The sequence below is a fragment of the Pseudorca crassidens genome, chromosome 18 (genome assembly GCF_039906515.1).
Source record: "Pseudorca crassidens isolate mPseCra1 chromosome 18, mPseCra1.hap1, whole genome shotgun sequence".
NCBI classification, from domain to species: Eukaryota; Metazoa; Chordata; class Mammalia; order Artiodactyla; family Delphinidae; genus Pseudorca; species Pseudorca crassidens.
In genome coordinates, this window is record NC_090313.1 from 73273300 (window position 1) to 73297060 (window position 23761).

Consider the following 23761-nt stretch of genomic DNA (forward strand, 5'->3'; position numbering starts at 1 on the left):
ATATATCCGGCACTGATTTTTATGTATGGTGAGGATGACCCAGTCCCATTTTTTCTCTGTGAGTAGTCAGTTCTGGCATCGTTTATCGAAAAGACCCTCCTTTCTCCTACTGCCCCGAACCACCTGTGTCACAAATCAGGTGTCCATAGCGTATGCTCTGCTCTGCTCTGCTCCTAGGCTCTCCATTCTGTGTCACGGATCTGCTTGTCTCTGTCTGCAAGAGTGTTAGACAGATTTGAATCCTATTGCTTTGTAGTAGAGCAGTTCCTCCTGCCTTGCTATTGTTCTTCCAGAGTGTCTTGGTTATTCTTGGTTCCTTCCATTAACATTTTCATATCTGCCTGTCAGGTTCCGCAAACAGACCTGTTGGGGTCTTCATTGGAATGCCTTAACTCTGTAAGATCATTTGGGGGGGAATTGTCAATGTCATGAAAGACAAAACAGAGTAACACTGGGGAACTGTTTGAAGAAGACTAAAGAGAGACAATAACTTTAATGTAACGTGTAATGGTTTTTAAGAAAGTAATAAAGGCCCGGGACAAATGCGGACATTTTAATCTGGACTGTGTATTAGATGAGACCAATGCACCAATGTTAAATTTCCTGTTAAGTGTGATGGTTGTATGGATGCCTTTGTTCTTAGGAGATACATGCTGAAGAATTCAAGGTAAAGTGTTGTGTTGCCTGTAGCTAGCTCTCAGTTCATAAATGAGAGTGGGGATGAGAGGAGAGGGCAAGGGAGTGATAATGGCAAAATGTTGACAATTGGTGAATCTAGAGAAAAGGTAAATGAGTGTTCACTGTTTTTTTTTTACCTGAAGATTTAAAATTTTTCAAGATAAAAATTGGGAAAATTAAATTTCGTTTTGTATATCAGGAAATCGTAGAGAGCCGGATCCAGGCTAATTCTGCATTACCTTAGTGTGCTATATTAAGCAGATTTGTCACAAAAACTGATGGTGAAACAGCAAGCAAGATTGGTTATTAAAAAATTCTGTTTGTTTCAGCTTACTCGATACACATTTCAATCATATTGGAACAGCAAATGTCTGTGGGCCGGCTCTCCAAGTAAAAAATATATTAATAAGCGTTTTGTGCCAATTGCTGATTGCTAGGAAAAGAAAACTGGATTTTTAAAAAATACTGATTAGAGTTCTGGAAATCTTTTCCTATGTCATACTAAAAGGTGAGCAAAGTAACTCATAGGAGTTACACTCCATGCAATCTAGTTTCATAAAGCTAGGCTAAATATTTTTTTTACAAAAGCATTTCTGGTGCTTGAATACTAATGTTTTTATTTTTCATAAAGGATCTCAGACCCTTTGTTCTCATAGCAAATATCTTCACAATCTATTAGGAAAACTCTGAGTTTTGTTTCAATTATTAGTTATTACAGCCAAGGCACACAGGGAGTTAAATGATTCCACTAGTCATGCAGTGAATTAGTAATATTAGTGGACTCACAGTTGTTGACTTTTCTTTGCATTAGACTCTTTCTTTTCCTGAATGTTAAATAGGTGATTTCTTATCAAAATGATTTGTAAAGTAAAACATCTAACAATAACAACAAAAAAAATCTTCTAACAGCAAAAGGAAGAACTGAGCTTCTGAAAATCAATCTTCGGGAGGTTGAATTGGATCCTGATATTCAACTGGAAGATATAGCAGAGAAGATTGAGGGCTATTCTGGTGCTGATATAACTAATGTTTGCAGGTATTTTTTGTTGTTGTTAATGATCTGTGACGTTAGACATTAATTATGGATTTATCAGGAGGACTTGTCTTAAAGTCAGTGTGCAGTTGACCCTTGAACGATGCAGGTTTGAACTGTGTGGATTTTTTTCACTAAATATATCCTGTAGTACTACAGGATCTGCGGTTGGTTGAATCTGGAACTGTGGATAAGGAGGAATCGCTCGTTCAGAGGGCTGACTATAAGTTATTCCCGGATTTTCAACTGTGCCAAGGGTCTGCACCCCTAACCCCCGTGTTGTTCCAGGGTCAACTGTAGTTCACCTTTTAGAGCTTTGATTTTTAAGAAATTGTTTTGCCCAACTTGGTCATAAATGGCTTTGACAACCTAAGGTTAATTTAGCCCTAAATTGGAGACTAGCTGCATCAACATAAAGTAATATCATTTTGTTTTGGTTGGCATTATTTTACTACACGCAAATGAACAAAGGTGATCAATTTTATATGTATATATATATATAAAAATTTCCCTTTCAGTTTAGTGACATCATAACTTTTAGACAATTCACATCACTCAGTGAAGAGGATTTGTTTTTAGTACTTAACTTCCCTAACAATACTTAAATTGACATCAGTAGCCTTTCCTTAAAACCATAACATCTGTGTTACTCATTTTTTCTACGAGTATTTGTCCTATTTGCGTGTAAGTTTAGTGGCACTCAACAAGCTCACAATAGCTTCTACTGTTACCATAGAAAAATGTATACACAATAGCTTCTACTGTTACCATAGAAAAATGTATAAAAATCTGAAGTTTTGGTTGGCTTGGCTGCCTAATAGCTTTTTCGTGAGCACTAGTTGTACACTTCTTCCTAACCTGCGTAATTATTTACAAGTGATCAGAATGAGCTGAAAATAGGACCCAGAGAAGCCAGGTTTTCTCTCTTCACTTGCCCACAAATATTCCATGTAGGGAATTCCACATCCACTGTATTAAGATATATTCATGCTCCAGAGAGAGAGAGGTTCCTGGCTTTACCTCCTCTAATTAGGTTGTAGACAAACTGGTATAAGATTTGAGTTATGTTAACATTAGCCTTATGTTTATTTCCAAGTATGCAATTCAGTATTCCATAATTCTCCTTCAGTTTCCTAGACTTGTGGGCTGTCTTTGAGGAGCAAGTGGGGAAAAGAAAATTCAGTACCATCTGAGCCCAACCTAGACTTTTAGGATTCATTACAGTACTTTTCATGTTTAAGTCCTTTGCATCTTGTTTTAACCTTTCCTGAGCCCTCAGGATGTCTCTGAAGTGGAAAATTCTGAGCAGCATGGTAAAAACATATAAAATGATCTTTTGAATGTTTTCCCTTAACATGATCACAGTTGAATATGTTTAAAACATTTGCAACAATAAGTATTCACTGATTTTGGTATATTTTTAGGGATGCCTCTTTAATGGCAATGAGACGACGAATCAATGGCCTAAGTCCAGAAGAGATCCGTGCACTTTCTAAAGAGGAACTTCAGATGCCTGTTACCAAAGGAGACTTTGAATTGGCTCTTAAGAAAATTGCTAAGTCTGTGTCTGCTGCAGACTTGGAGAAATACGAAAAGTGGATGGTTGAATTTGGATCTGCTTGAATTTCTGTCAGCTCTTTCATTTCTGGTATTTTTGTTTATAAAATGTGAAGAAATTCCAGCAATTTTTTAAAAAAACAGGTTTGGAACTTTACATTGGAGAGATTTTCTCTTAAAGAAAAAATTTAAAACACAAAAGAACATACATATACTTGAGAAGTAAGAAAAGCTTACACAGAGAGCCTGATATCCACATATCCATGCATTATAGTTGCACACCCTAACCAGAGTGTTGGGGGCTGAAGAAAGCAACCAGTGTGCTATCGTAGAAACTTGTTTACAGAAAATGTAGAGGGAGCTCTGTTTCTCACTAGTGTTCATTGTTTTTTAGTTTTTTCTATTCTTTGCTCTGAACTTGAGGGACCTATATCTGTTGGCTTTTAACATCAAAACTGGGTTTGTGTCAGATCTATTATTTGTTGTTAAGAATTATGGTTTTGGATTAAATAATGAATCTGCTAGTTAAACCTTTAGAATTCACCTACTACTGTTAGAGTCTATTATATAGTTTGAATTTTCCCTTCCCTTCCCTCACCATTCCCTCTACTAGCTATTTAATCACTTATTGAGCTTTATGGGGGAATAGCCTCATGCTTTGTGGTTTTTGAATCCTTTTGCCAAGTGGCTTCTCTGGTTTTCAGTATTTGTTTTGCTGGCCGTATTTTACATTGGAAGGGTGGAAAGAACATCATGCTTGCATAAGATGCTCTTTTTCATTCTAGACTTCTGAGTTTGTTTTCACTTTTCTTTCAATATGTTCAACAGATAAACCCTTGATTTTTCTCAGCTCAAACATTGTTTTTTGCTGAATTTGCCTTTCATATTCTAAATAAATGCTTTGGTATTCTAAACAAGTCCACTCTCTTGTGGCTAATGCAAAACAAACAAAGCAAAATCTTTATGACTTTCGAGACAGCTTGTTTATTAACAAAATAACATCGTGCATAATGAACAACGAACATTTAAGAATCATTCCTTGTCTAGGTTGAGTGCTTGTACGCACGCTAAGATTAGGTTAGAAATACGATATGCCCATTCTTTTCAGCAGGAATCAGACCGTAGAAGGAGGCCAGAAAAGGAGAGGCCATGTATCTAGTCACAAGTAGAGTAGCCTAGTGTTAATTTTAAAAAATTACATTTATCCTGTTTTGATTGGGCAACCTCTGCTTTAATAGTCAAGCTTAAAAAAATTTGTATTTGATGATATCCTGAATTTTCAATTTTGGACAGCAACTACTAGTTTAAAACCAGAAATAACATATAGCTTTTTTGACAGTTAAACTCTTAGCAGCTTCCTTAAGAGATTTCTTCCCCCTACTTAGAACCATATACCACAGTATTCATCTAATGCTTTAAATTACCCCCCTTTCCTCTGAGGCATAGATTTATAAGAGTTAAAATCATGAGATATCATGATTTTATTTTAATTGATTTAGTTCATCTTAAAAGTTGAAATGAGAGAACTTTCCTTTTATTCATGAACTTTTAAAATAAAGAAATAAATAATCCCACCAAGATAATCTTGCAGACTATTGCCATCCAGTAAGTTATTTTTTTCCCGAAGTCCTAGGGGCAGTCATTACAACCTTAGTGTTTTGATTGCCAAAACTTGTTTGCATAGTTTAGTCCGACCATTTTGCTAGATTTCATGTATTTGTCTTGGCTTACATTTCAATTTTTTTTTGAATTCTTCATGCATAATAACGTGGTAATTTTGATTTTTTAAAAACTATCAGTTGAGCAGTATTTGGAGACTCAAGCCTCCTAGGAGCTTATCTTTACTGTGTTAAGTCAGTCCGGTGTGTTTTTTATTTCCGTTGTTTCTCACTTTGCTCTGTCAGTGGATGGTGAATGCTTTGTGTGTATTAACCCCTTAAAGGATCCTGAGGAGATCCCTGGGGCGTTCTGTCCGACCTTTCCTGCACATGGTATGTGCATTGTCTTTATTGCAAGGCTGTGTTGCCTTACCCAGAATGAGAGCATTTTTGTGTTTTATTTTCTTTTTTCTGTTGTATTATCAAATTAGAAAGATTTGGTTCCTTTCATTCCTCTGAAAACCTGAGTGTTTGGGGTTCTTCAACACAGTGATGTCGGGACTAAGTTTTCTACACTTCTGTCTCGCAGTTATCTGATCAGATAATCCTCCATCTTAGTAGGCTCATGTTGGTTGCCTGCTGTGTGCCTGTCCCTTGGGTGGGCGCTCTGTGGCCACAGAGTTGGACCAGGCAGTGCAGTACCGACTGGGCACTTCCTGTAATTACACCGTGTAGCTTCTGGCTCCCACGAATGAAACGATTTCAGTTTATAAATGGAAGGCACAGTAACCTGCGAGTTGCTTTGGAAAGATAACATATAAACGTTTTTCTCTCTTTAAACTTGCTTTAAAATTAGAACTGGTATCCATTTGCTTGAACAACAGGACTACTATAGATCTTGGCTATTTTCATGAACAATTTTTGTCATTTCCCAAGCTACATGTTTATTGTAAACACCTACACATGCAATTATGGCAAACGTGTAAACGTGTTACATGTTTACTGCAAACATTTTGCTTGCACAATTCCTTTACTTTTAAAAGGAAATGAATATTAATTGAATGTGCCAGACAAACGGCTCTCTAATGGAGGCCGAAACCTTCTAGTAATCCATGTAGAAAATAGACGATGGCGTCACAGACTTTATCTTCAGTCAGCAGCAGTGTGGGCATTCCAGAACGACCAGACACACTTTGGGCTTGGACCTCTACCTCCCAAAATGCCAAGACAGCTTGGAAGAGGTAACATGTTGTGGTCTAGCTGCCTAACTGGGGGTTTCGTTTGGGCTCCAGAGACTGCAGTTTTTATGATGTGATATTTGACTGTCCAAACATAGGCTGAAATCACTAATTACTCAAAAAGTGAGCAAGCAAGTGTCTGGTGAATCTGCCGTAAAAAAACATACATGTACATCAGGAAAAATGTGTGTACACAGCCCAGATTTTCAGTATAAGTGTCACTCTTTCACTTTGCTACATGCAGCCTGACTCTTCTGAACAGAAAGTGTTGGTACTGTAGGTTTCGAACACCTTGAGTTTGTTTGAATCCCCTCCTTGGAAGTTTCTGTCTACACTGCCATATCCATGATGAGAATCACAGACCAGCTGACGCGGTTCTGTCTCACTTTCCTTACCCTAGCAACCTTGAGGCAAAGTGAAGGATGAGGCAGGTATTGCTTGGCATGTGGGCTTTGGCTCCTTCTGTGTTGTCTTGATTATTGAATCTTTTGGCATAATAGTAGCTTCCCACTCCTCCTTTTCTCTTGTGAATGATAAGTCACCTCAGGGTGTTTCCTGTGTGATAGGCATAAAACGTTAAGGATAATTGTTGGCCTTTTCCAAGAAAGGGCCACTTTAACCATATTTAGAAACAATAGTAATCCTTCTTTTAACATTTGTTTTGTATCTTCTGTTCCATAATGGTTTTGATTGTGTAGTAGTTTGTACATACCACTTAATTTGTGATGTACATAATTTTTTTTTTTTTTTTTTTTTTTGCGGTACGCGGGCCTCTCACTGTCGTGGCCTCTCCCGTTGCGGAGCACAGGCTCCGGACGCACAGGCTCAGCGGCCATGGCTCACGGGCCCAGCCGCTCCGCGGCATGTGAGATCTTCCCGGACCGGGGCACGAACCCGTATCCCCTGCATAGGCAGGCGGACTCTCAACCACTGCGCCACCAGGGAAGCCCAATGTACATAATATTTATGTGAATCTAAGAATCTGTCACAATAGAAAAGGGTAGGAATTATAGTTGGAGGGCGTGTTAGGGGAATACAAATATTTAAACCCCAAATGTTTTATTCTTATCTCCGCTAATTTTTTTTTTTTGCAGAAAAAGCTAAAAACTGTAATAATTACTGTGTTTACTTATTTATACCTTTAAGTTAGGCTTTTCGTACTTATTTATTTGAGTTTTTAGGATGTTTGCTTTTAATATTGTATTCTCTTGTGAAAACTATATGAATATTTAAAAATAAAGTCCCTAAGATAACACATATGTTTTTAAACATTCACAGATTAACAATAATTCTTTGAATTTTTATTAGGTTTTTTGGCTCCGGACAACTCTTTAACTTTAGGAATATTTCTCAATTTCCAGATGACTTGTTAATAAAAACAGGAAAAATATTAAGGTAACGTCATCAAATTTATTCTTTTTATTTTACCTTTCTCCTTTGTTGATTGATTTTATTTTATATGTATAGAAATAACCTAGTTCTGCTTTGTCACCAGCAGTGTGTAGGTTTCTGTACATGTGGAAATTTGGTAGGGAATTAATGTGGAGGTTTTCCTCCTATGAAAGGACTCCCATTTTATTTTATGTTCAAAATCATAAAATGCACTTTTGTTTTACAACCTCTGAAATGACTAAATATTGCCCTTTGGAAAACCTGAGTCTTTGCACGTGTTATTTCCAGAGTCTACCTCAGTCAAACAGGCTTAGTTTTAGGTGCGAATGAATTGAAACCATATTGAAATTCAGTTCGTCATCTCTACTATACCTATATGTTCGTCTAAGCGCTTCCTTCTCTCTCCTCTCTCACTCACTTTTTCTTAACACTGAAATTTCACTTGAAAATATTTGTTGTTCTTCCTCTGGGAAAGCCATATATTCCAAGTGAAGCCTCTACAGAATGTCTGGGTGAGTCTTCCCCTCCTTGTTGGGACAGCTTCATCACTCGATGTTCCTCTTGTCAGGGAGTGGTTTCAAACACAACACACCTCCCGTTCTCTCATAGCTTCATAAATACAAACTCATGTGACAGCATTAAAAGTCTCGGGACCTAACTGTTCCTGTACAAGGACCTAAGTACTTCATGGAAACACACCGAGGTGGACACGTGACATGTCTGTTCACACGGCAGCAGGGCAGCGGGCGTCGCCTTCGGTTAACATTGTGCGGACACAGTGTCCAGCGAGATCGCTATGTGCTGTAAGTGTTTTGTTAAGATTTTTGTTTCAGTGTCTGTCTCCCAGTATTTTGAACCTAATTTAAAGAAAAAGACGTTTCCAAATTGTATGTATTAAATGTGCTTTTCCTTACGTTTTGTGCGGCTACATCACTAGCTTCATGAGCTTAGCTGTGTCTGTGCATAGGTTGTAGTTTGGTAATAAATTTCTAGAGTGTGGCTTGTCGGTGTTTTCTTTGTGGTTCATATTTGATCTACAGTCGCTGGTCCACTTATTGCCACCAGTGGGAGTAACAAATCCCTCACTAGTAAGGGATGACTTTTTCTGGAGTTTCAGTTCTTATAAAATCACATATTGTGAACCTGACATTTTGTGTTTGCCGTGCATTATGCTAATAATTTCAAGGTTGATGTGACTAAGAATGGCTTTTCAATTAATTCTAACTGGTTTAACAAATACATGTATTTGTGTAGCACCATTGCAAAGTGGATGTTCCATAAGGTGAATTTTCCACATGACTGTGTCTTTTTTTTTTCTTTCCTGTTTCCATTTTTCTTTTTAAACATCTCTATTGGAGAATAATTGCTTTACAATGGTGTGTTAGTTTCTGCTGTATAACAAAGTGAATCAGCTATACATATACAAATATCCCCATATCTCCTCCCTCTTGCGTCTCCCTCCCACCCTCCCTATCCCACCCCTCTAGGTGGTCACAAAGCACCGAGCTGATCTCCCTCTGCTATGCGGCTGCTTCCCACTAGCTATCTATTTTACGTTTGGTAGTGTATATATGTCAATGCCACTCTCTCACTTCGTCCCAGCTTACCCTTCCCCCTCCCCATGTCCTCAAGTCCATTCTCTACATCTGCACCACATGACTGTGTCTTATGTTATGAATTCTCCAAAACTATTTTTTTTTAGTTCACAGGCTTTATTTTTTGAGCAATGTTATGTTTACAGAAAAATTAACCTGTATATGAGGAGAGTTCTCATATACTTCTCCCCCTCCCCGCCCCCCCCGCCATTTCCCCTTTTATCAGTATCTCGCTTTAGTGTGATTTGCTTGTTTTAGTTGGGTCAGTATTGATTATTACTAAAGTTCATAGTTTATATTACAGTTCATTGGGTTTTGACAAAAGCATAATGTCATATATCCACCATTACAGTGTCATACGGAATTGTTTCACTGACCTAAAATCCTCCCTGCTCTGCCTGTCCATCTTTGCCCCTCCTCTTAACCCCTGGCACCCACTGATCTTTCTACTGTCTCCACAGTTTGCCTTTTCCAGAATGTCATATAGCTGCAATCATGCAGTATGTACCCTTTTTAGACAGGCTTCTTTCACTTAGCCATATGCATTTAAGGTTCCTCCTTGTCTTTTTGTGGCTTGATAGTGCTTTTCATCATGGAATAATACTCCAGTACCTGGATGTGCCAGTTTGTTGATCCATCACCTACTGAAGGGCATCCTGGTTGCTTCCAGCTTTTAGCATTTATGAATAAAACTGCTGTAAACATTCCGGTGCAGGGTTTTGTTTGGACATAAGTTTTCAACTCATTTGAGTAAGTACCTAAGAGTACTGTTGGTGGAATGTATGGTAAGAGTATGTTTAGTCTTGTGAGAAACTGCCAGACTGCCTTTGAGCGGCTGCACCATTTGCATTCCCACCAGCGATGAGTGGGCGTCCCCCGTTGCTGCACGTCATCACCGGCGTTTGGTGTTGTCAGGGTTCCGATCGTGCCATGCTGATAGGTGTGTCGTGGGTTCTCATTGCTGTTTTAATTTTCAGTTCTCTAATGACATGATGTTGAACATCTTTTCATATGCTTATCTATTTTTAATTGGTTTTTACTGAAACCTTTCTAAAAGATATCACACTTGTTCTCTGACTTTGTAAAGTAGAGAATTTGAACGTAACCTTTTCTTTGTCATTCAGAGTTCTCCTTGTGATGTGCTACCCTCAGCAGCTAGTGAAGGGACAGCAGGCTTTTCTGCCTGTCACTCAGTGGTCTTTGAGTTCTGGTGTTTGCTTCTGTAGCATTTTTACTCTTCTGTTATCAGGCTGTCAACCTTTATTTCTCTTCCGATTTCCGGCCTGCAGTCTTCAGTGAACCTAATGAAAAGAAACAGTTGTTAGGCGTGTTAGAATTGCGGGTAAATTAGGAGTCCAGCCATTTGGGGATGAGGAGTGATAGGGAGGTCTGTTCTTTGAGTGTTCGTGTTTGTGTCATTTATCTAGGCCGTCTGTGCCCTTTCTAGCTTTATCTTTAGTTCCCAGAGTGTTCCAGGTAGACCAAGTGTGAAGTAGATATTTATGCATCATTATTTTGTCATGTAGTTGTATAATATTTATAGCTGGAAGGCACCTAGCAACAATTTAATTCCGTGGCTCCACTTTTTTTCTTCCTGTCACCATTGAGGTTTTGATCTCTTAAAGGATATGAAGAAAAAGAATGAGGTACAAAATTAATTAAGGACAGAAGTAGGACACATATGTGGCTAGGGCCTTCCCTTCAGTCCTTCCTACCTTCTCCAGGTGTATGGCCAGTGCCGCCTTGAGATGGCTCATGGCAGAGCACACTGGATCGCTAGGGGGCCTGCCCAGAACCAGGAGTTCAGGTGGAAACGGCGAGGGAAGATAGAAGCGTTGCCTGGCCAGCAGCAGCTGCTTCCTTGCAAATGGATGGGTGGAAAGGCAGGGTGGGCTCAAGTCTCACCTGGCTGATTGCATCAACCCAGGCTCAGATTCAGGAGACTGGTGCACCGTGCTTTCCTCCCTGCCTGCCTGGGTATCACCACGGTCAGATGCTCCTGGCCCAGCAGACCCGAACCTGGGAGCAAATGACTTGGTCCAGTCCCCTCGTGTCACAGGTAAAGGAACTGTGCCCAGGGAGATTTTAATATCTGTGTTCAAGATCACATTCTGAACTGGGACATAGGACTTATATCTATTTCTGATCTTAACAAATGCTGCAGGTAAGGTATAATGAAAGCAAGCTAGACAGGGGAACATTTATTAAGGACCTTAAAGCCTCTGCGGCATGGTGCCAATACAGACTGTTCACCTAAGTTGATGATAGTTAAGAATAAGAAGTATCAGATAAATTAACATCATAGGACTGGCGCTAACATTTATAATGTTTACTGTATGCAAGATACTGTACTTTTATTGCTTTATTAAATCCACACATTAGTTCTAAGATGTATTTACTATTATTCTCTTGTTGCAGAAGAAGAAACTGAGGCTTATAGAGTGATTTGCTCTAGTCATTTGGCTCCTAAGAAGTAGAAGAAAAAATGGAACCTAAGTCAGTCTAGTTCCAGAGCCTAGTCCTTTGCCATATTCCAAGGTTACTTTCAACAATGTTAAATGCAAAAGTACTCAATTCTTGAAATAAATATGTTAACATTCACCCATTTTTCTGAGGTTATTAATCACCGTTTTACCATCCCTTTCCTGTAACTTTTTTTTTACCAGGAGACTTTTGGGCAGACTACAGTGATATATTCTGTTACAGTATTTATGTTTATAATAATAGGAAAAAATAATGGCTTGTGTTGTGGGATTAACATGACTTTGGGAATATTGTTGCCCTACGTTATATCAGAGTGTAAAGATACAGCTATTTCTTTTTCAGGGCCGGTTTTATGAAATGAACTGATCATTCTAAGAGTTTCCATGAATCATATTTAAATCACCAGCTTAAGTGGTATAGAGCTCAGTCGTTTATTTTTACTAATAAGATTCCTGACCGTGTTCTGCATAGAGGGCGGCAGCTCCAAAGTCCTCAGCTGTACGTATGGTCGCCATGAGTTACCAGGAGAGCAGCCCCGTGTACTTGCCCTGGCTTCAGTGTCTGTATTTGAAGAACTACCCCAGAGCTGACTTTAGCTCTGAACGTTCAAAATGCTTTCAATCAGCACATCTTAAATAACTTCTTTCAACAAATAACTAATCATGGTATGACTACTGTATTCCATAACATAAATCCTAAACTATAGTGTTAGTAATTAGTGTTGTAATTAGAGATGGGTGAATCAAGCTTCATTTGGGATTTGTAAAATACCTCCAGCTATTTTTCAAACATTCTGAAATATATTTTATAACATTTCTCAAACATACTTTACCAAGCATATTTCCTTTAATTTTTAAACCCTTGTGTATTTCAAGGTGAATTCAATCCATAAGTTTATGATTCGTTTGTGCTTAACTCATAGAAATTACTTTTTAAGCACAACTTGGTTTCTAAGGCCTTAGGAAACCCTTCTCATGAAATCTGTAAGCCTTTAAAAGCCTTTTCCCCAATCAAACTTTTTTTCCTCAAAGATAAATGTGTGTGAAATGTTTTAGTTTGGTTTACAATGCAGAGCCCATGTTTCAAAATCTAAGCTAGTTCTGAATTTAGTACACGTTATTCTGCCTTTATTGTAAGAACTGGCTTCGTTTGTGTCTCTCTGTAAAGAGCTGGTAATGACAGTGCTCTCTTGAAAACCCAGCGCACCGACATTCCATGCCGTCTCCCGGAGTTGTAGCACAGGGGACAGACATGCGTTGATCAAACACAGCAAACCGAATTAGCTGTTCATCAGGGATCTGTCGTGTGCTGAATGTATATACATGTTTGTACGTATTCAGATATACATGTACACACTCATAAAAATGCTTGAGTCCTTGTAGGTTGTCTTTTTTGTTTTGACCTCTATTTAGAAATTCTAACAAGATGATATTGTATTCTGGATTAAATTAATAATTTACTGTGAAATGACCGTAATTGTTCTCATCTCTCTTCGAAGAGAACTGTTTTTCACCTGAGATTTAGTTCACAGGTTTCTGTTGCCTAGCAGTGGGTCTTTGAGAACAGCTTTTTGTATAGTTTTAAATGAACGGGTTGAGGGTGTGAAATCTTCTTAGAAGAAGTAAGGTTATTGCAGTGAAGGTAAAAGGAAATATGCTGACAACTAATTGGACAAAATGTCATCCAGCACAGCGGCTCTGGAAGAGATTTGCAGAAGCTAGCAACGTAAGAATGGACTTTGCTCAAGGCAGCTAGAAACTGCATCCAGAAATATTCATGGTAAAAGAAAAGCACCATTTTCCTAGGTTCTCATTAGGGAATGGTATGAAATACGTATTTGCTTATCATAAGAAACAACCTCATTAGTTCCTATTCTTAATGAAAACTCTCATTTTCCCCCTGATTTTTTTTAGTGTGGGATTATTAAACAATGAAAACATCTTTTCTTTGCTTTTCAAAGTATACCAGTTTCTTATATATTTTATTAGTTTGTACTATAAATGAACTTTTAATATTTTAGAAAAATCTTTTATGATAGATGAATTCCATTTGAAATTTAGCACCTGAATTTTTCTTTATTCAAACTAAAATGAAAAACCTCTTGCAGGAAGGGAGACTTTTACCTTTTGCTTTTATATGATAATTATTTTGCTTTACAAAGGAAATATGCTTACAAATATATTAAGGTGGTTTTTAAAGAGCAATATTTATAGAAATCCAGTCAGTGCTTGCCTTTACTTCTGCCTCCTGAAAGCCCTCGGCCTGAAAGTCAGTCGTGGCTCTGGACCCCATTGCATGTGCCTTGCAGGGCAGGATTGTGCTGGTCATTTCGTGTGACCTGGGACAGTGCTCTGCAAACTCCTGTGACGATGCCTCTCCATCGGTAAGATGTTTGTGAGTTTTACACGATAGTTTACACTATATTACAATATATTTACTCTACTGATAATCTACAGAATGTTTGTAATTTATAAAAATATGCACAAAATTAGAAAATTTAAGGACTGCAAATATGAAAACATGAAAAATAATTTTATTGGCACAAAATGCCCTCCAAAAATCATGGATAATATTTTATCGAGAACCATGAGATTAAATATGGTTCATTTTTTTTAAAAAACCCTTGGGCTAGACTAACTAGGTACAGCGATTTAGTTAATTTTAGTGTTTAGTTTTAATGACTTTCGTAGATGAAAAAGTTACCTCACAAAAGTGTGTAGATCCAAGTGGAGGAAATAAATCATTGGCTGCAGTTACAAATCATGAGCTTCATTTTTTAATCACAGCCACTAATTATGCAGAACTTTTCATTTAACTTTGGCTGTTAAGTCTGCATCTTCCCTGGTGTCAATCAGTTCTTGCAAATTAATTGGAAGGTTGCATTTTGTATGAATAGTTTCAAAACCCACTGAACCTCTTCATTTGGAAGACTTTTATTTTTTATCACCATTAGTTTACCTTTTACTTTATTCTAAGGAACACTTGTGTGCACATTATGATGTGAATGACTACAGTTCCACTGGTGAGGAGAATCTAACCTAAACATGGTAATAACTGGAACACAAAATGGGTTCCTCTTAAGATGAATTTGCCCAAGATCTCTGAAATCTGTCTTTGTGAATTAGCTTCATAATGTATTACACAGGCATATATGTGTTTCATAATTTGCATTGTGAATAACATAGCCTAAAACACAAAATTCCAACTATTTTCTTTATATAAATATATTCCTTCCATTCATTTGATCAATATTTTTTGAATAATTGCAATGTGGAAGATATTTAAATAGGGGAAATTGTTTCAAGTTTAGATTGCACATATTAGAGTTTCTAATAGGAAACTCACTGTTTTCGGCAACAACATCACAGAACAATGGAAACAAATCCTCGAGATCAGGGCCTGGGAGTCTTCCCTCCGCCTGCCACCCTGACCCTCATATGCCCATCAATTCCAGGTCTCAATCAGTCCCACCGATTGTTCTCCTGATTCTGCTTAGTCTGGAGGTGATGGCCCTTAAATGACTCAGGACAAGTTTAATTCCCGTCCTGGTTTTCATTTCTCCTCAGACTTGGAATAATTCCTGACTTCTGGATATGATATGAATATATCACTGTCCATTTCTTCCTCTTCATTTATCAGTGATCCCTGGGCCGCTTCCACCACGGTTCCTCCACTGCGTGTGGAAAGCATGCCCTGGGCCGTGTGCTCGCTGCTTCCTGCGCTGGGAACGTTGGTTCCTGTCCTGGTTGGGGGGACGTGCAGGTAGCTGTCGCTCCCGAGGACGGCGCTGCTTGCCGACCTGTCCTTGTTCACGGAGGGATAGAGCTGTCATCTAAATGTGAGTGGGCTTGTTGGGGGATGAAGAGCAGGACAGAGGCTCTCGTTCCTGACAGGGAAGTGCAAAGGGGTGAGAGTCGGACTGGAAGGAAGAATCAAGAAGGGAGGAGGTTTGAGTTTTCAAAGAGAAGGAATCTCCGTGTGTTCTTGACTGGGTGAGGGAGGTTGGCATGAACTGCAAACGTCTGGTCTTATTTGGGCCATGCATACTCTGGTCATTGCACCATCCTGGCCCTTTGGCTAGAGATCTGTTATTTTGGGAACAAGGATCTGTCCCAGGAGAGCACTGTGGGGTTGGGAGAACTTCCGCTCGGGAGTCAGAACCGGGATTCCAGCCTCAGCCCCGCCGCTTCCCAGCTGGGTGACACGGGGCAAGTTGCTTATCCTCTCTGTGCCTCTGTTTTCTCACCTTCAGATGGAGATGATGATGATGGACCTTCCTTACAGGACTGCTGGGAAGATGAAATGAGATACTTGAAATATAAAGTGCTTATCAGTTTCTGGCCCCATAATAAACCCGCAATAAATGTGACCCGCGCCGGTGTGCTCGAGCTGGCTCCTCACAGGCTTTCTCAGAGCCAATTTTTTTTTTTTAAGTTTATTATTATTTTTTCTTTGGCTGCGTTGGGTCTTCGTTGCTGCGCGCGGGCTTTCTCTAGTTGCAGCGAGTGGGGGCCATTCTTTGCTGCGGTGCACGGGCTTCTCATTGCGGTGGCTTCTCTTGTTGCAGAGCCCGGGCTCTAGGTGCTCAGGCTTCAGTAGTTGTGGCTCGCGGGCTCAGTAGTTGTGACTCGCGGGCTCTAGAGCGCAGGCTCAGTAGTTGTGGCGCACGGACTTAGTTGCTCCGCAGCATGTGGGATCTTCCCGGACCAGGGCTCGAACCCGTGTCCCCTCCATTGGCAGGTGGATTCTTAACCACTGCACCACCTTGGATGTCCCTCAGAGCCAATTGTTGAATATTTTAAAATGCTGCAAGTCTGTCAACCTGTTGATAGCTTGAAATTGGCTATGGTGAGAGTATTTACGCCGTGGAAATCGGCAAACAGCGCAAGTGAGGATTCCTCCTCCACACGCCCCCTTGCGGAGCCAGTTCACAGCACATCACTGGTTAGCTCTTTTTATTTAATATGGGCTTTGTTTCTTCCTGCAAATAAAGCAGCTCTGGATGCCTAGCCCGGCTCTTTGTCAGTGCCTCTCAGACACGTAGATGCAGTGGTGAGGAAGACTCCTGACCCTGTGCTCAGAGCGCGTGGGGTCTGTTTGCTTGGCAGTGCGCCATTTGGACTCGGGGGGGAAGGCTGCTTTGGGTCTGCCACAACTAGGGACCACTCTCTTCCCTGAGCTCGAGTTTGCTCCGATACTCTTATTGTGATGTAACAGAAATGTTAGGACACCAGAAATGGACCAAAGTGTCCCACTACCCTTTCATTCCCTGACACACACAGCCTGAGCTGTGTGTAGGCGGTACCCACGCTGCTTTCAGCCTTTCACCAAAGGTGAGATTCTGCAATCACCCCCGTATTGGCGTGGCTTCCCTGGTGGTCATGGTAGACCCGTGCACACAGAAGTGTTTTGCTAAATGCTTGTGAGAGCTCTTAGGCTATTTTTCCAGCAAAGGTAAGAGAGGCAGGATGAAGAGAGGGTCCTGTTCTCACTGCTTTTAGTACCTTCCGTGAACCAAAACACGGGTTGTGGCAGCGCTCAGCTCGACCTCTCTTGCCTCATTTAGCAGACTAAGGCTCAAATTTCTCCCTCTTTACAATAGGAACAAAAAAAAGCAAGCATCGTTTCTCAAAAAGAGGCACTTTAAATATGGAATTTACAAACTACGCACTGTCTCACTGTCTTTCCTTACTGCAGATACATGCATATGTCCTAGAGAAGGTCCCACAGGTAGAGCTTCGTGTACTTCGCTTAAGAATCACAGACCAGAGTTGCAGTTTGTTAGTCCCATTTGCTTTTCACAGAAAGAAAAAGCATTACATGATGTCAGAGGGTTTCAGTTTCCATAAAGGGGAGTTTTCCAAGGTTTTCTGGGTGAGGAAGTTTTCCGTGTAATCCCTGGGGGCTTGTGCACAAAGGGCACCTGGAAAGGTCTAGCCAGGACTTATTTCTCCAGGTTTTCTAATTTGAATCTCATACAGATATTAATTGATTTATGTAGGTCTATTATTTAGACCTATATAAAGTCAGTTTAACTTATTGAATGCCCAGTAGATCTGAGGCACAGCCATTGCCTTAAGGAACTCGTCCCGGTAGAGAAAGCCCTGAAACAAACCATCACCGAATCCTAGGTGCGCATCAACCACAGTGAGCATGTGACTGGGCAGCCGTGTGGAGGAGAAGCACAGAGGAGGTGATGTCCTGACTCACGAAGAGGAGTTTACTGCGTGGCAAGAGCGGGGATGCTAGTCCAGTAGTGGTGACGGTCACCGTCTTCCTGCTGACTTGTGTTACAGTTATTAGTTGCCTTTTACCAGAGCAGGTTCTGTTACACACTAGACGGTGAGCTCTGGGAGGGCAGGGAGCGGGGGTCCTCGCCGTCTCCCCCGCAGGACTCCGCACACAGGAGGGGCTCCGTCCGCAGTGGGCAGTGAGAATCCTACAAGAAGGCTCTTTCTTCACTGTGACCCCGTAAGCAAAGCCCTTGTGAAGAACACTGACACGAAGAAACATTCACTGTGTGATGATGGCAAAGTTGGACGTTAGTCTGTGGACCTGGCCTTAGTAAACACAAAACTTCATTTCCGTTCATTTGTATGTAGCTTAAAGGTCCCTTATCTTGAGCGCTGGTTGTGGAGTTGTTGTGAGACTGCCTTGCCGGTCTTCTCAGGAGGGGTGGTGGCCCGGCCACAGTCCCTGCGTGTACAGGCCCCGCAGCAGCACGCCTCGGGTGCTTTGGTTGTGACTGCCGTGGATGACGGCACTGCTCCGCAGTCACAGGGTCTTCTCAGTGCTACGAAACTCCCCTCCATGTCTCCAGGTCCGCATGCAGCCTGGGAGCCCATCTTGGAGTTGTCTATGGGATAGAATTTTTTCCACGTGTGGATCAAGCCTACTTTATAAATCAAAAGGCACTTCTTAATTTGCAGTTGTATATTAACTTCACACATTTCAAATTGAAATTCACACAATCTATTTTGCGTTACTCACACTTAATTTCTTTTGGCTATTGCCCTCAGGCTGTATAAGAATGAAAAAAAATAGATTTGAGTTCTTTATTTTGACTGTGTTCACATGTAAATCTAATTAGTTCTCTTTCTCTTTTTTTCTCTTAAAGTAACATACACGTTACTCTGAACAAAGACTGATAAGTAGGCGCAGGTTTACCATATAACCATGTTCATCTCACCTAGGCTGTGATGTCAGTTCACTTGGAAAATTCATGTTTTTCTGCCCTGATTTACTGCTTAAAGTTGATGCGTGCCACTGATAGGCACGATATCCGCCTGTCCAATGGTGAGGACAGTGGTGTCCAGATTAGGTAATGGTTTAAGCCTGGTCTGTTTCAGAGCTGAAAGGGACCTTGCAGATCGTTGAATCTGGCGTTCCTCATCCTGAGTGAGAGAAGCCATTTGTTCTATGCGAAATCTTAGAATACTGCGTTTTCATTCAGATGAACAACCACAAAACAACAGAAGCACAGACTGGCCCCTGGAGATGACCTCTCTGAACTGAGAACCGCTGTGAGGTTTCAAAGGGGGCGTGACTTGGCTTCAAAGATAGGATCAGGGTTTTCTGCAGACACGTGGGAATTCAGTCATCAGGGAGTGGCCCGGCGCCTCTGGCTGCTAAGGCCAGGGTCCCTCTTTACCCCACTGAGCCCCACTTAGATGCATAGTGAATCGAGGGCCTCACCGGAACGGTGGCGTCTTGCCAGCCCCAAATTCCTGTCTGAGGCAACCGGTGCTGCAAATTCGGAGAGCTGCGTATTTCCGGTGTCCATGGTGCCGAGTTACAAGGTGGCTGCCGCCAGAAACGCTCATGCAAAGAGCACACCTTAGCCAGGTCATCCTTGTCCTTCTTTGGGTGTTTATCAGATGTGCCCCGTGGAGTGGCGGGTCAGTCAGCTTTCTCTAGGTGAGACTGAGGGAGTGAAATGACCTCCACGTTTCAGTGACTGCAGTAGCAAAAGTACGCTTCCTATCCTCGTGTCATCTGCAGCCCTGCTTTCACTCTGATTCCGCTCCCTGCGCGGTGCCTTCTTGAGATCCCCAACACCTTCAGTGGCCCCTGTCCTCGTGGCACAGGGAGGAGAGCAGGAGGTCTCAGAAGCCCTCAGAGGCTCTTCGAACTCCTCTTGAGATGTCGCATACGTCGTGTCTGTTACGTTCCACTGGGAACAAGTCATACGGCCAAACCTTTTGTCAGTGGAACTGGGAAATATTCTCTCCAAGAGGCGTCACGTGGCAGACGCTAGAGATGTATAATCCTCCTCCGGGGAGGGGTGAGTAACTGGGAACAGGAATGCACTCCGCACAGGTGGTGCCCACCCATGTAACTGCCCTTCCCAGCCACTTGTCATCCTGGCTGACCAGGCTGTTCAGTTGGCTTTCTGTTTTTAATTTTCATTTTTGGAAGTTTTAGAATTAGAAGGCCAGAAAGCTGTAGGGCTGGGTGGACATTCAGAGATCTCATGCTCTTTATTTTTCTAGTGGAGGAACTGAGGCCTAGGGAAGTGATTTGCCCAAGGTCGCACAGCAAGACCTCACAACAGTACTCTCTTCATAACATCAACTGGTGAAAATCTCAGGGAAGAAGTGCTTTGCTAATCGGATAAGAAAATGCTTTTACCATTGCTGAAATCATACCCCTTCTGGAGACAGAAATAACACAGAACCTGAGTGGTCGGTCTTGGGATGAAAACTGGTGCAATTTTCTATCATTTTTTTTTCCCAGCCGCATTCATATTAGAGGCAACTTATTTAAATTTACCACGTAGCATCAACAGAGCACCAGGAGTTGTTCAGTACAATAGTAAGTCACAGTTCCTGCCAAGGCAGATTGCATCTCTGTTTTATAAGTAGTCTGCACCCTGTGCTGATTTGATTTAAAATAAAACCTGTATGGAGTATGTTTAGCCTTTGAGGGGGAACAGTAGGTGGATGACTGTCAATACTGGAGACGTTAAACTGTGTGAGGGCTGTTCGCTGGGGATTCCATGGGCTTCTAACGTTCTTGTGGGGTTCAGCTGATAAAAAATAGCAAGACCCAGCACTGCCTGTGGGAAATGTGGGTAACCTTTAGTTAGCCACTGGCTCTCCTAGCACCCCACTTCTGCTCTTCAGAGATTTCAAGTTCTGAGGTCAGGGACCAACGAAAAAGTGATAAAGTAGATGGAAGTTACTGGAAGAGCCTCGTGTAGAGGACTGTGATTGGGACACAACGAAAAGAGGCAGAATAGGAGCTGCCTGTACTTGGGGGGGGTGCTGGTTACCAGGGAGACACAGTGCCTATTGCATGACAGGCTCACAAAGAAGATTCAGAAGGAAAGCGAATGGGGTGACTGGCCACGCGCCCCAGTAAGCCTTCAGTGTACAGTGCCATCCGTCCCTTTCTCTGAGGGGCAGCTCACAGGCACGCAGCTACCGATGCACAAAGCTTGGTTGACAATCACACTTCACATTCGAAAATCTCTTAGATCTGTGACCAGCGTAATTTAAACATTTGTTTGCATTTGTGAGTGTGTTAGACGAAATAGGTCACAGAAGTACGGAATTTCTTGTAGCGCTGCCAGCGTAGTTGAGGTTAAGTGGCTCGTATGGGCTGTGCTCTAGGCTAGAAAGAGCGCCCCTCCCTGGACACAGAGTTTCCACCCTTAGCCTGTGGCAGTGAAAGGGAAAAGGGGAGGAAGGAGTTAATTGAAAATTGCTTTGGCTTCTGCAGACTAGAAGCAAGATCAGTCTGACTAAATTTTGAAAAGGCCTCTTTCTGTTTTATCACTTCCTCTCGCCTCCTGAAACATCTCTCCGCAAATCAACTGCTCAGTTCCCTCACTTCGGTTTTCTCAAGCCTCGTGCTTTAACATCCCACACGGCCTGCTCGATGCTGCATCACGACGCGCTCCCCCTCGACCGTCTCCGTCAGAGTACCTTTCCCCTGAGTGGTGGTAGGCGTTAGGAAAGCAACCTGGTTAAATTTTCTTACACACATTGGCATTGTAGCCCTTGGGGTTTTCTGCTTCTTCAGCTTGCTTTCCCCAATCTTTCTTCTCTCTTTGGCTGTGATTTCTAATTACCCTTGGGTGCAGAATTTATCTGCATAAAGGTTCTAGATAATCAGCTTGGGTAATTGTCAGGACCACTTAGGGAACTTTTAAAAATACACATGCCTCAACCCCCTTCCTTGAGGTCTTGATCAGTGGGCTTCGGAGTGATCTAGGTGCCTGACTTTTTAATGGGTTCCTAGATAGTTTGAACTGACTCACCAGGTTCTTGAACAGGAAGGCCCGCTTTCCTCTTGTTGCTGTAATAGAGGGAAGGCACTGCCTTTCACCTTTTAGCATCTTAACAATACTCGTAGAATCAGCTCTAGTTGATTTTTGATTTTTAGAACTCTTCAGTTTCTTTTCTCTTAGAAGAGCTGAACAAATATTCTTAGACTCCATTCTCCCTGCCCAAATTCCCAGCTGGTAAATTTAGTCAGGGGCAGGGATTGGAAGCTCCACAGTCTTTGGAATTGCTTGGCTTAAATAAGGGCAAAACCCACCCCTAACCCTGATCTTATTAGATGGCCCTAATTTCCTCCCCCTACCCATATCTTTTCCTTTTTTTTTAAGGATCTTTCTTTACCCAGTTCTCACCCCCAGGATTTTCTACTGTGTAAGAAAGTTATTTCAATTGCTATTAATGTCTTATAATTCTATTTAATTACCATACAGCACAATCATGGCCGTGCATTTCATTAAAATGTATTAGATTTACTTTGTTGTTTTATTTAATGCTAACAATGAACTCCATTTATGTGCGGCTCCGATACTTCTTGTCTACTCAAAAATTAATAAAACAAAGTGGGACAATTGTTTGGTAACTTTTCATTTGTGTTTGACAGTCTGGCACCATTTCAGCAAAACCCACGTGTAAACGACAGGCCTGAGTTTACTGTCATGGCTAGAGCCAGATAATTTGGTATTCTCATCTTAACATTTTGAATTTTAAAGCAACTGCAATCTCCTCAACCGTCTACCAAGATAGAAGTGTGTGCGTGTGTGTGTGTGTGTGTGTGTGTCTGTGGGGATGGAAGGAGGAACTTTGCCAAGGCATGTGATAACATCTCCAGTGATGTCCTTATGGCCACTGTAGAGAGATGTAACCTCAGTGATAGTTACGTGGGCACTTGGCTGGTCAAACGACTACACCAAAGGGTATTATTTGGTGGATTTCTGCTGGCCTGGGAAGAAGGCTTTAATACCTTTCTCTAGGCCTGTCCTTGACCCTGTTCTCCAAGTGTTTTAATAGAAGGTGAAGATATCAAATTTCTAGATGACCCAAAGCTGGGAAGAACAGATTATATTTAAGGTTATTGAAACAATGTTTAAAAAGAGCTCAGGTGGAAGGAAGAGCTAGAATGAGCAAAATGAAGTGTGAAGAAATGCAGTGAGTTAGGAACCGATGTAAAATCCTATACTTCTCAATTGCCTGATACACAGGTGAGGGAGACCTGGTAGGATAGTCACTACAGGACAAAGGCCTGCATGAGAATGTGCCACCTGAGGGGTTCCTGCTTCTCAAGAGTTGGCCAGGAGGGTCCCAGAGGACCTCCAGGCAGGTCAGTGGATCTGGGATCTCTTGAGGGCTCTAGCCATCTAAAGCTAGCAAGAAGAACCTTGGAAGCCCCCATGCCCACCCAGTAGCCACCATTCCCAGAACTTCATACCCCTCTGGAGTCTAGCACTTATCTCAGTGCATTACAGTTAGGTTATCTGTGTGTCTGTCTTGGCTTCTTAATCATAAACTCCAGGGTAAGGACATTGTTTTACCACTTCTGAGTTCCCATGGCCAAGTGTCTGACACAGACACAAACTGGAGAGTCTAAGAAGTCCCCACAGGCAGGGATTTTTGTCTGATTCGTTAGTTTTGTTCACCATTGCATCCACGGGACTTAGAACACTGCTTGGCATAAAGTAGGTCTCAATATGTATTCGCTGAAAGAATGAGTGACACATACAGATGCTCGGCAAATCTTAGCCATTTGTTCTCAATGTGGTTGTGGCTTGTCCCGTTAATAGGTCATTACTTGGCCATTCTAAAGCTTTCAGGAACTTCACATCCTTTCTCTTTTACTTCTCAGTTCTTAGCTCATAGGACTAAAAAGCTTGAGATCCTTTGAAAAGACATACTCCAGATGTAA

At 41.5% G+C, this 23761-nt stretch overlaps 1 protein-coding gene across 15 annotated transcripts in view; it reads left to right on the forward strand.

Annotated features, from left to right (window-relative positions):
- KATNAL1 (katanin catalytic subunit A1 like 1) overlaps positions 1-22334 on the forward strand; it is a 90346-nt gene extending 68012 nt beyond the window's left edge. For 7 of the 15 annotated variants that reach the window (XM_067713537.1, XM_067713532.1, XM_067713533.1 and 4 more), the window contains 2 exons: positions 1588-1714; positions 3136-22334. In XM_067713537.1, coding sequence (XP_067569638.1) covers positions 1588-1714; positions 3136-3334 — 326 coding nt within the window. In that variant the 3' untranslated portion in view covers positions 3335-22334. The remainder of the gene's footprint in view (positions 1-1587; positions 1715-3135) is intronic. The other 8 variants (XR_010936985.1, XR_010936986.1, XR_010936981.1 and 5 more) reach the window with 8 other exon arrangements.
- The last annotated feature ends 1427 nt before the right edge of the window (positions 22335-23761 follow it).